This window comes from Magnolia sinica, chromosome 13 (assembly GCF_029962835.1).
Source record: "Magnolia sinica isolate HGM2019 chromosome 13, MsV1, whole genome shotgun sequence".
NCBI lineage: Eukaryota > Viridiplantae > Streptophyta > Magnoliopsida > Magnoliales > Magnoliaceae > Magnolia > Magnolia sinica.
In genome coordinates, this window is record NC_080585.1 from 12,566,712 (window position 1) to 12,580,119 (window position 13,408).

Consider the following 13,408-nt stretch of genomic DNA (forward strand, 5'->3'; position numbering starts at 1 on the left):
TAAAGGTAACAGTGGCAGCTGTTACACGCTACGGGGTCGTAACGACCGTTATGGGAAAAATGACCCGTAAGCATCGTTACGGCTCGTTACGCCCCCCCTTTAAGGCCGTAACAGTCTGTTAAGAGGTAGATACAGGTTTTTCAGGTTTTTTTTTTTTTTTTTCCAATTAAAAAAAAGAGACCGTAACAACTATTACGGCCCATATCGTAAAGGTAATGGTGGTGGCCATTACGGTCATCATTACTGTTACGGAATACCTTGCTCCAGTAATTAGCGAGATCTTGTATGCTTCTGCTTTCGCTTGCTTGTTGGCTATTACATTGGCTTCTTTATGCATGTGAGAAAACCAATGTATTCCATAACGGTAATGGTGGCCGTAACGGCCACTACTGTTACCTTTATGATATGGGGTGTAACAGCCATTGCGGGGGCTGTAATGACTGTTACGGACTCTGTTTTTTTTATTGAAAAAAGAATCCGAAAACTTGTATCAGCCCTAAAATGGACCTTTATGGGGCCGTTACGGCCTTTATAGGGGGCGTAATGGGTGCTGTAATGGCCTTTATGTGTCATTTTTTTCATAACGGCCGTTATGGCCTTTATGATCCTGTAATGTGTAACGGTAATGGCCTTGTAACAGCCATTACGATTTACGACACACCATGGAGAAAACACAATTTGCTCGTCGATGCACGACTCTCTAATTTCTTTGACAAAACGTGATAAAATCAACTGATTGTGACCTATTGTTACCCAAGAAATGGCGTTCTTTGAATCTCCCTTTATTATGACTTGTGGGAGTATTGTGCTCTCATTGCCGGTTCCAAGCCTGGATAAAAGAGGAGGGTTAGCTTAACAACTGGCGTGGAACTTTTGCTCCATCTTTTATCATGAATCTTGACATGGTCTGCAGAACATCATTCAGGTAGCTGATCCCAATCAGCTGGGATAACGCTTAGTTGACAATGATGATGAACTGCTTGGAGATGCAACCAAAGGACTTCACTTGGGCCTCATCTGTTCAATAATTAGCAAGCCCTTGCAAGAGCTTTCGCTTACTTGTTGGCTATTGCAGTGGTTTACCTGTGCATGTGAGGAAACACAATCTCCTTATCAATGCACAATTCTCTAGTTCTTTGACAAGGTCTGCTAAACTCTACAGACTGATGTATCTGTGCTCAGGAGATGGGCATTTATTGAACCCCTTCTATCATAGTAGGGGTCATGTTAAGATTAATAATAATCTTAACTGCTTGAATAAATGCTGCCACCTTGGCATAACTAGAATCTTTTCTCCCTGGGCCTGAGAATAAAATTAGCCACTGCCCCATTTGCATCTGGAACCACTCTGCCGATACTCGCAGGTCTCGCGTTACTGGAAGGGAGAACCATCGAAGTTTATCTTGTATACTTCATGAGGGGGGAGCCCTTTACGACCTATGGCTCTCAGGAACTTTTCTGCGCAGATATGAGACTTCCTCCCAAATGTTATGAAACAAATATGTGGAAATTCCCCTGCACCGGCCATCAGCTCTAGCCAACCAATAATCAGAGAAATGACAACCTTCACGTTTGATTTCAAGCTTGCCACCTTGTGTTGGAATACTCTTCTATTTCACTCCAGCTGTATGGCCCAAAGAATAGCTAGGCCCACCATACTCTAGAGCAAATCTCCCAATCTCAACCCACGCAGGTGAGACCCAGGCCTCCATCAGATTTTCTTATTTTATCAGGGAAAATCCAGTTAATAATGAATTAAGCTAAGATATCTGTCTAAATCTCTCTTACTATGCTGCAATCGAGAAGCACATGGTTGATTCTTCCTCACTTTTCTTGGACTATAGTCTATACAGTTTATGCACCTTTGTGTCTTCACCACAGCCAATAAAAATTGAAGACGTTAGAGATGAAGTAATTCTGTCTTTAGTCTGTATCGAAAATTTCCCATTTTCCATAATTGGTATTTTGGAGTTGTCCTTTAACTTCACCATCAACCAAAATGTATTTATCCAACTCAAAAAACTATTTCTTATCTCCACAAATGACTTCTCGAACCAGTTTCCAGTTTCCAAGTACCATTTATCTTTGTACACCGCTTCTTCGACATATTACACTAGAAGAAGAGATGTATTGGCATCAGCATCTTCATTGGTAGCGCAATTCACATTTTTTATTCTCCACTTTCTGTTGGGATTCGCTTTGATAATGTCTATACTTATTGCAATTGTAGCACTGGATGTGCGATTCTGTCTGCCTTGGCCTCAACCTCTTCCTTGCCCACGATCTCTTTCTCTAGAAGAATTTTCATTTTGATCACATTCATCTCATTTAGTGTTGGTAGTCCTGCCACTTCCTTGTCGCCTTCCTTGGCTAGATTTACCTGTCTTCCTCTTGCTCTGGCTGATTGATCACTAAGCGATACCCTTGCTTAAAAAGCAGTCTCAAATGATGCATGCTGATTTTTTGTCGTGCGCCATCATTGAATCCATTAGTTCATCTATCAACATCTCTGGTAGATCTTTCAAACTCCTTAATTGAACTTAAAACGTGCTCAAATTTTGGAGTTGTCATTCTTAGAATCTTCTCCATAATGTTCACACATATATTTCAAGGGTATTCACATAAATGATATTTTGACTGTTTGATCTCAACTGATTCGTTATGACCATTTTATGAGTGAAGTAATCATAAATTGACTCTCGTTTCAGCGTTGCCGGCTGTATCCCCTCTTCTGCTTCCTCTCTTCTTGCTTATTGGCACGGTTTCAAGCTGGGTAAGGTGAAATCCAAGGTTTGGAAAATGGCAATTGTGGCCATCTGGTGGGCTGTCTGGAAGGAGAGAAATGATAGATGTTTCAACAACGTTCACGCATCGGCTCTGTCTGTGGGATCGAAAGCAAAAAATCTTCTAATTGAATGGGCTTCGAATGTGCTTGCCCTTGCTGGCTTTGATTTTCTCTTTTTAGGCTTATAGTTTCCCTTTCGCGCTTTCGCTTTTCTGCTATCTCAGCAGTCCCGTTTGTATCTTTTCCCCCGCTTTCAATATATTACTGTTACTTAAAAATAAAATAAAATTGACTCTCCTGGTTCCATTCTCACATCATCGAACTTAGTCTGCAATGTTTGTAGGCGGACCCTTTCACCCTGGTTATTCACTGTAGGCTGTTTGTAGAATATCTAACCCTTGCTTCGCACTTGCTGCTGCTGCAACTCTTTCAAAGTTCGATTCATCTAGTACTTGAGAGATGAAAAATGACGCACTTTTTTTTTTCAAACCTCTATCAACTGGTTCTTTTAATTTTGAGCGAGAGTATTGAATTCTGTTGGCATGGTAGGTTCCTTGAACCTTTTCTTTATGATGTCCCAGATCTCCTGCAATCCTAACAATATTTTCATCTGACTACAATGGTTGTAGTATTAGCCATTGAAGCGCAGACGTTGTGGTTGTACAATATTGTTGGAGACCATCTTTGCTGATTCACACCATGAAAAACACCCTTTCATGGCTCCAATTCCATTTTTGTGTGCTCATTTCGAGAGCTTGATGCAACACAAACAATGATCTTCCAAATTCCAATCTTACTTTAATATGGGCAGTAACTAAAGCAATCGAATAGAAATAATGGACAACTAAGAAAAGAAAAACTCACTCATGTACATCTTTCTCATTGAACCAAGGAGTGCTATTAAAATAACCTATTACCATTCAAGAGGATTCCAAAGTCAACATAGAAAGCTTTCTCTAAGGACTCTTACCAAAGACAAACCACAATATGACATGTTGCAAAACACAAAGCTAACTCTTCCAAACTAATCCCAACAATAAGCCTAAAACATATGGACTATGGACTGTTTGAGAGTCCATTTAAGTTTTAATTTTAACAAGAAAGGTCTAGGCCCTTCTTTTAATCTCATTGATTAGAAAGGCGCCATTTTGAGGATTGGAGCTTCCTTTGGCAGCTGATGGTATTTCACTCTTAGAGTCACCCTCCATTACAAGCTGACCCTAAGTGAATAGGAACCTAACATTTACCTAAATTTCCAGGTCAAGAAAACAATCAATCAGAACAAGCTGTAGATGCTGTGTGCTATTTTGTTGCATTTGCATCAGAACCAGACCATTTTCTTATGATGTTATAGGAGAGCAGTAGAAGGCCCAACCCCAGCATATTCAAGAATGTCAACATCACCACTCAACTTCACAGTTACTTGTCACCACACACACACACACACACACACACACACACACACACAGAGACACACACACTCATTGTTGCTTTTTTCTTTTTCTTCCAATTATGTATCTGGGAAATGATTGAACCTTTCAGTTCTACCACTATATCGATGAGCTATTGTAATGCACATTTATGCCGCGGCTAGTGTTCCGGATGGTCGTATTCATTTTTTCATCCCAAGTTCTCTATTGACCACGACCTCTACTTGACTCCTTGAGCAGTGGCGAATGATCTAGGGTTAAGGATGTTCCGATCAATTGTGGTCTTACTTCTAAATATATAGGAAGATCAAAATCAGATTGCTCCACAAATGCCTCCATAAAAAGCAACACAAAATTACTTTTTCATAATTTTATCCACAAAAATCAGCAGCTATATGTAATCTCCAGCAACTGCATGCTAGTTTTAGAAAATAGAGCAAAATTTCAGCAACTGGAGAAAATTTTCTGCAGTAAACAGGAACTTCCAACAAGTGCAGACAGTTTCTAATGGTAAATCAGAACTTCTCCAGCAATCAAGTAAGTTTAAGACACCATATAGGGTTAGGTCCTGGTGTACCCATATCTGGACCCCACTGAGGGTGTCAGGTTCACGTCTGGTTACCACACTTGATGTGACCAGACCTGAATCTGATTGGTTCCAGGAATCTACGGGGTGCCCATTGGGTCTTAGGTTCCTATCATTGGTTTAGACCAGTTTATTTTTCTCTTAACGAACATGACTCTTATCTGTAGCAGTGTCCAATCACTACAGCTCCAATCTGACGTTGGTGATTTAAAAGAAGGCACAACTGGGGCTGCTGATGGTAGGGTCATACAGTACCCGTACTGGGTCTGATTGGGTTTGGGTCTTGCTGTTTCCGGGTCAGCTTTGGTCTCTTTTCTGAGGACCCAGACAATCGGGTTCAGGTTGGCCTGGGTCCAATAAGGGCATTTTACAAATTGGGCCCAACTGATGAATGGATTAGATTGCACAAAGTGTCCCATTTTTGACACACATGGTGTTTAAATGGGCTCTCTCACATGCATATATGACTTAGTTAATCTTATTCATTTAATAGAAAATATCATATGTATAATGTATTATATATATATATATATATAACATCCTAGTAAGTCAACTAAATTTGACACAGACCTGATCTGATTTTAATCAGGTCCAAGATGATGACCCCAGCTCGAAGCCAACTTGATCTGATTTTTAACCGGAATGGCAGAACCCTGCTGGGTTTCTTAATGGGTCTGGAAATCAGAACCATTAGAATCAGACCTGGATCCGTCAAAATTGTGTTGGGCCCATTGGTACCTTTGGCTTTGGGCAACCGTTTATAGCCCTAAACGCAACAGTGAAGATGGAGAGAGTAGATCTTGCAACTGCGATTCTTTTCAAGGAGGGAGAGCAGTGCTGCTGTCGCTGCTCAGAGGTGCTGTTACTTGTTAGACTCTTTCCACTGATGGTGGGATGACAATTATGGATGGTGGAGAAGTGGTTGAAGAAGGATCGGTAGATGGATGTGGTACTAGAGGAGAAAGGATGATGGATGGAGATGGTGTCAAACTTTGGGAATTGTCATATGCTGGAGGCGAGATGGTCGGAGACAGTGTTGGTGGTGGATATGCTGGTGTAAGGTTTGGTGGTGGAGGGGACATGGTTGAGGAGGCTGCAAGAAATGTGCCCTGTGCCATACTAAGAGAAGATCCTGTTAGTGTAATTGCAACATTTTAACAATGGCCGCGAAAAGTTGGCATTGTTATAATCTCTAGAAGAGGGGTCTGTGCCTTCCGAACATCTCTGCCTTACCTGTATGTAGGATGCAGAATTGATCTCCCATCTTCTTCTTCACTGTACCTTTGCCTCCGAAGTTTGGAATGGGACCTTATTTTTCAAGGAGGCCTCCTGGGTGTTCTTATTCGATCGAGGACCACATCGGATCGTGGGATGTCGGAGGTAGGGGAAAGCTAGGAAAAAAGAGACGGAGTAATGCGGGGGGCATTTTCACACTGGGCGCGAGTGGGGTGGCCTGTGCGATGTGGGGGCACACTCGGGGTGGGTGGCCCGTGTGAGGTGGAACACGTGACTTGGGGCCCATGAGGGGGTGGAACCCATGTGATTTGGGGCCCACTGGGAGGGTTCGACTGAGGACCTAACCCATGGATGTGGGGCCTGGGCTATGATTTAAAGGGATTAATTCGCCATGCTCTATTAGTACGTGCTTTTGGAGCAAGTGGTTAGTTGTTATGCATCACGGAGGCTTGCTATGCTCATTGCCATGAGGTCCATCTCGCTGGAAAGAAATAACTGTTGTTTCAACAATGCCAACTGTTCAGATAGTAGGGTTCTCTGTAAGGTGCTTCATCTTGTTAAGGAATGGGCACTGGGTTAGAGTTAGAGGGCTGTGTTTGGTTTTGGGTTTGGGTTTGGGTTTGGGCTGTTGCTCTTGTTTCTCTTGGCTGGCCTTTTCTGTGGGCTGGGCTCCCTTTCTTTTTATGTTCCATTTTTGTTGTTGTTGTTGTTTCCTGTTTATGTGGCTTTAGTTTTTTGGTCTCCTTGGCCTTGTTTTATAATATAATTCATCTTTAAAAAAAAAAAAAACTGCACAACTGTGGCTAGAAATGCCTCTTTACAAGGAGAGAGGATTCAACTAAACCCTTTTTTGAAAGAAAGGGAGAGAGTAGAGAGGCTTTTTATTTATTTTATTTTTATAAATTGGACAAATATGGGAAAGGGAGCTAGATGGGGAGGAGAAGGAAGGTCAAGCGGGCATCCTTATACCCGATGGTTACCTGATCTAACCCTACCCTTTTCTTAAATAGGTATAAAGTGGCGGACCTGAACCCGTCCTGATTTTTTTAAATGGGTCCGAATATGGTCCCAGACCCATTAAATTCGGTCCGGTCCCTCGGGTACATGTGGATCTGGGTAGCTGTTGACCACCCTATATCAGATGCAGCTGTAACAATGCAAGATGAAGATAATCTTCAATTTAACAATAATGTAGAGTTTTAACAGCCACAAATTTCAGAAACGTTCACATGTTTACTCTAAACATTCCCTCAAAACCAACCCTGAGGCTGATTTGATCACAGCGTTGGTTGCATTAATCTCAGTTGTAACTAGAATAATAAGAATCCAGACATGACTTGAATGATAATCCTTTGTAAGCCTCTAATAAGGAAACAAGCACTGTCCATGCTTGAACCAATCGCAAGTTTCCTTAATTGTGCAAGAAATGATGTCATCAAATTGATTTTGTCATGATGATGTAATTAACCCTTTGGTTCGCCAACTTCATGCTCTCTTTTCTCCTCTTCTGCATCATTAAGGCTTCAACTTGAAGCTGAGCTTGTTATTGCAGCCTGCTTTATGGATTTCTATCACCATGTAGAGGATGTGCATATCACACAGATTCTAACATGTTGGCTTCTTCCAGTATTCACTTTTTAGGCAGGATTATGATGTGGTCTAGTGATTGAGAATGTGAAGGATACTGAAACAGGATTTTCATGACACTTGCCAACATGGCGCACATGTGCAAGTTACAAGCCATACATCAGGTGGGGCCTACCATAAACTTTCTAGGACTGGAAATCTGTCAAGTCTACTAATCCTCTGCACCACAACATTTATAAGAAAAATAGATGCTTAGGAAAATATAAATGATGGTCAACATTCAACCCATACATGTGGCTGATCCAAAGAGGATCAGCCTGATTTTTCAGCCATGGCATGTTCATGGTGGCCCAGATGGATGGCCCGGATATGCATACTTGTGCTTCATTGGCATCTGTGGTGGAGATCCTCTTAAATTATCTTCACGTGAATCTTCTTAGTAGTTTTTATTTTTCTCCTAATTTGGTTGTTCACATGTTGACTGACCTTTTTTACCTTTTGCAGTTGATATAATATCAGCAATTGAGTTTGATAAGAGCGGAGACCATCTTGCTACTGGAGACCGAGGAGGCCGAGTGGTTTTATTTGAAAGGACGGATGTGAGAGATGTTAGTTTCTTAAACACTGTGCTTATGTGTTCCATTGCTATCGTATCTGATTTTGTGTTGTCTTTAGATATTTCTTCTTCGTTCCTGCAATTTTTTACATCTTCTAATAACACAATGTGTAGCATGGATCTCGTAGAGATCTAGAAAGGCTGGATTATTCAATTGGGAGGCATCCTGAGTTCCGCTACAAAACAGAGTTTCAAAGCCATGAACCTGAGGTATTGCTTTTTATGGATTATTGCCCTTTGGAGTGCGTTTCAGATGATTCTTCTGCATCCTGTTGAATCTGGACTCTAGAGTGTTAATACTGATGTTTTCTTATGTCTCAGTTTGATTATCTTAAAAGCTTGGAAATTGAGGAGAAGATCAACAAGATCAGATGGTGCCAGACGGCGAATGGTGCCCTGTTTCTTCTCTCTACTAATGACAAAACAATTAAGTACTGGAAGGTAAGAATGGCACTTATGTTTCGCAAATCAGTGGCTGCCATTTATTTTTATGTTATCTAGACAAGGGGGGTTTATCATTCTGCTTAAGATAACTAAACATATTTGCAAACATTCCATAAGAGTATTGGTTTTGAAATGTTTCTTTTAAGGGCTGTGGCCATGAGACTGAGAGGTTTCTAGCCAAAATTTATGTAGTCTCATAAGATGCTGCCAATTACCTCATGGAAGACCTGCTTCTACGTCTAGAGTTTTCAGGAACAGACATGGTCCATGATTTGATGGTTAGGAATCATGGACCTATTCATTTTTTATATTCATGCAATGGATTTATACATCTTTTATGCACTGGATATTTTGATCTCTTATGTTCTATTTAGAGTTTTAGAACCTGGTTTCAATCAGTATCAGATGCCGCTCATCTATAGGCCAGGTCCCTAAGGGGGCACACACATGACTGTAATAGACACTGATTCTCTCCAATCATGAGCCATTTAGATCTCTTTCAGGTACATATGGAGGAACTTGAAGATAATCACTAAATGTGGCTAGTAAATCATTTGATAGTAGGGAAAGGATAGTAATACAAATAGTACTATTATGCTCATGATCCCAGTAAAACTCGCTGCTTTAGACTTAGGTGTTCATCCAACAGTCTGGACTGTCCACACATTTTTTTTAAAGATGATATTTTATTAGAAGAGAAAACAGGAAAAAAAAAAAAACCTAGGAAAAGACTACAACAGCCCTAATCTAAAGTACAACAACAGAAGAAGAGCAGCCCCCTGCTGCTCCAAAAACAAAACATAGGGAGCCCAATCCCGAAACTACAGCCAAACATTACAACTGACTCTGGGTAAGTGACAATGAAAGCATACACTAAATGACAATCTTGACCATCTCAATAGTATGCAAATACGGAGGAACTTGAAGATAATCACTCAATGCGGCAAGTAAATCATCTGATAGTAGGGAAAGGATCTAACACAACTCATTATACTATATGCTCACAATACAAGATTAGACTTTGGGGTGTTCCATCCAACAGTCTGGACTATCCAAACATTACAGCTGGCTCTAGGCAATTGACAAACTGACAATGAAAGAATACACTAACCAATGATCTTGACTATCTCAATAGTATGCGAAAGTGGATGGTTAAGGTCAAACAGCTATAAATAGGTTAAATCATCACTTTGAAGCATCTATGTGATGGGCACCATCGTGGATCACTTACCATTCTAAAAGGAACACCTCCACTAGATGATGTTAGCTGCTAAATCTATGGCTTGTAAAACTGGAACCACCTCAGCAAAAATGACCAAAATTTGAAGGTTTGATCATCCAGACGGTGTGATGTTTGTAGCATGCCTGCCAATAGTAGTATGTAGTGGATGGACAGTTCATATTGACAATTGGCTTATTCCCTGTGTCCAACTGTCCATGCAACTAGTTGTATTGTATGCCTATGATTAGCAGTGGCAATGGGGATGGTTCAGGTCTGGTGATGATCTGCCTGAGATTAACCGTTTATCAAATGGACTAAAAAATCTGGTTGAAACCAGACCTACAACCTATTATCCAAAGGTCCGATCTGAACCACTTAAGACTTCCTAGGCCCATGCTGGTCCCATTGAATTGTAACTGGGTTGGCCCCATCCATCCTAGGGTTAAGAATACAAAGGGGTTAAAGGTGTGCCCAGTCAAGCCTAAGAAGTGGACACACACATGATACTTATGCATGCATCATTGTGATCAGGTTGGGCAGGCTCTAATCCAAGCCCAAGCCGTTACTTAAATGGGCTTCATTTTCTTGCCAGCTCCATACCCATTTAGCTTGGTTTGTATCTGGTTTGGAAGCTGGTCTGGCCATTTGAACAGCGGGCTAACTAGGTCCACTGCCACTCCTATCTTTTTTTGGATGAACGATGACTCTGTATTCAGAAAACTAAAAGAGGTACAACATAGAGATATAACATAGAAGCAGCCTATAAGGAGCCACTGCCACCAATATGCTGCTTCTGAGATTCTGAATGCAGTAGGGCCCTACACCCACCACACACAGGCCTGCCCACTTGAATTACAGAATAGCACTTCCTCCCAGTTATGCAAGATCATATCCCTCAAAAAGCCCCTAAATTTCTGATCAACCTTGGCCAGTCTACTAGCAGCCTGCCAATTTTGTCTAAAATGACTCGTATGGAGGATATCTTTAGGGGTGCAACTTGGGTCGGGCTCACTGAACCTGACTGACCCAACCTGAAATTTTGGTCAGTTTAGGATCAGGGTGGAAAACCTCAGCCTGATACTGGGTTGGGTTGGGCTTGGTTTGAGGCCTCGGGCAAACCAAATGTGACCCTACTTAATTGACTGCATATCAAATCAGGGCATTGCCAAATTCTGGATCGTTGGATTCAATCCAACGGCTGAGATGAAGGTGTTGGCGACAGAGTATGAGACGACGGGCTTTTTCCCTCCCTTTCCCTCCTCTCTTCTCACCGTGGTCGAAACCCCACTCATTTCCACCCTAGCTGCATCTGACTTATTGTCGAAAATACCGTCTCAGCAGCTTGACATTGTTTAGGAGGAAGAAGAATAGGTACTGTTCTTTTTCTTTCTTTCTTGTTGTTTGTTTTTAAAATCTATACAATTGATATTGATTTGGTGCACCCCACTACATTGTCAGACCCAACCCGATCCAGCCTGAAATGGATTCAGGCTGAGGATATGGTATGTTGGGTTAGGGAGCTTGGATTGGGTTGGGCCACGGGTTAACCCAACTTGATATCATGTTGGTTGACCTTCAACCCAACCTGACCTGCCCAAGTTGCAACCCTAGATACCTTCCCTTGAAAGATGCGCTTGTTTCTTTCCAGCCATACTGCCCATAGAATTGCAATGAGAGACAAAAGCAACAAATCCAAAATAAAATAAATAGGGGAAGAGAAGATTTAAGAGGCCTGTAACGATCAACATAAAGACGAATGAGCCAACTTGATATTTTGGCATTAAGAGATTCTGGATTTTGGTTCCTTCTCTTTGTATCTTCAGGGACGATTGAATCAAGTGGCAAAAACGTTTCAAACTTTTTATTACATATCCGTTGTAACCACTATTTTCTGTGCAGCAACCACTTTTGAATCTCACCCCAAGCATCAGATGACCGGTGCTCAAATAACTGTGAAACAGTTCCAGGGAAGACCCAACACATTCCACATTTCACTAGAATTGCCATCCAAATCTCCCTAACAACATTACAACAGATAAGAAGGTGGTTTGCTGATTCCTCAGCCTTAAGACACATAACACCCCTATTGGGCAGACATTTTCCTTTCTGATCTACCTGATCTACTGTCAAAATTTTCCCAAACACACAAGCCACATAAAAGCCTTGATTTTAAGTGGAACCTTGGCTGACCAAAGCTTCCCCATGTTCCCACTGTAACTGAGACATATCAGCGCCCCTTCTATTTATTCAACTTGTGGTATCAGATCCTTTACTGTGATAAAAATAGGACTCATACTCCATATACTAGACTTGTTATTTGCCATTGTGTAACATTTAGAACACAACCTTCCTTTACAAGGAGGGCGTTGGTTGGCCATTTTAGCATTTTAGCTTAGTTTGTAATTTTGTACTTGAGCACCTTGGCTTTTGTGGCGATAGCCGCGATACCATATCCTTGTTGATTGTAATAAACCTATGTAATATATATTAGATAGTGCTTGATTACATGTATAATTGAGAAAAGTGAGAAAGTGCATGTTCCTATCACCAGCTAAATAAGCAGGTCCCTTTTCCTTCCATGTTGTCACTTTGAGAAGATTATTGTTTGTCCTTCGGCATTTGTGATTTCTTGACATGTTTTGCTTGCCTTTTCTCTTCTATCATTCCCATTTTATATGTGGTTAAGTGATTTTCTAAGCCTTGTGTTATTTGTGCTGTTTCCTTGAGCGATGGACAGGTGCAAGAAAAGAAGGTGAAGAAAGTTTGTGAAATGAATTTGGACCCATCACAAATTGCAGGCAATGGTAACATTGCAAGTTCTAGTATATCAAATAGCCCCAGAAAGCATCTCCCAAATGGTGGATGTTCAGAAAGGTCCAACAATTATCCAGGCAACGACTTTTTATTCCCCCCTGGCGGGATTCCATCATTACGTTTACCAGTGGTAGTTGTACTCAGCCTAACCTACTGATTTATGTATCCAGAATAGTACTGATTTAAGTTAAAGCAGTTATGGCATCAGCATTCATAGGCTATACCTGTTGGTTACTTTCTTGATGATTTTGGTATTTCTATTCTCGTAAATTCATGCATAAATGCCTCCATCAAGCATATTTGAAGAAATAGAATTTGCTTGGTTATTCTGATATAGGATTTGGGTACCTTTTTGTGCAATACAACAATAGCTTGTTATAATCATATTTGATAGTAATCACCAATACTTAATCTATGCATGGCTTTGAATAAATAGGTATCCAGCCAGGAAACGAACCTCGTTGCAAGATGTCGAAGAATTTATGCTCATGCTCATGACTATCACATCAATTCCATCTCAAATAACAGGTGCATTTAATGTTCTATTGAATACAATGGTTTACCTTATATCCACTACATGCATGCTAAATTTGTTTCATTCTTATCTTGTGTTTGAGTTTAGAAAAATACTTTGTTTTGGGACATTTCTTCTTCTTCTTTCCTACCATTAGCTTGAAATTGTATTTCT

At 40.9% G+C, this 13,408-nt stretch overlaps 1 protein-coding gene and 1 long non-coding RNA gene across 6 annotated transcripts in view; both read left to right on the forward strand.

Moving 5' to 3' along the window:
• LOC131222850 (serine/threonine protein phosphatase 2A 55 kDa regulatory subunit B beta isoform-like) overlaps positions 1–13,408 on the forward strand; it is a 40,514-nt gene that overhangs the window by 3,478 nt on the left and 23,628 nt on the right. For 3 of the 5 annotated variants that reach the window (XR_009160206.1, XM_058218068.1, XM_058218070.1), the window contains 5 exons: positions 8,129–8,232; positions 8,355–8,450; positions 8,562–8,681; positions 12,644–12,853; positions 13,157–13,248. Coding sequence is in view for 4 of the 5 variants with exons in the window: in XM_058218068.1 (XP_058074051.1) it covers positions 8,129–8,232; positions 8,355–8,450; positions 8,562–8,681; positions 12,644–12,853; positions 13,157–13,248 (622 nt within the window). In the remaining variant the exon portion in view is untranslated. The remainder of the gene's footprint in view (positions 1–8,128; positions 8,233–8,354; positions 8,451–8,561; positions 8,682–12,643; positions 12,854–13,156; positions 13,249–13,408) is intronic. The other 2 variants (XM_058218069.1, XM_058218071.1) reach the window with 1 other exon arrangement.
• Positions 5,306–7,252, forward strand: LOC131222851 (uncharacterized). Its single transcript, XR_009160208.1, has 2 exons — positions 5,306–5,941; positions 5,976–7,252. It is a non-coding gene; the product is annotated as an uncharacterized LOC131222851 (long non-coding RNA).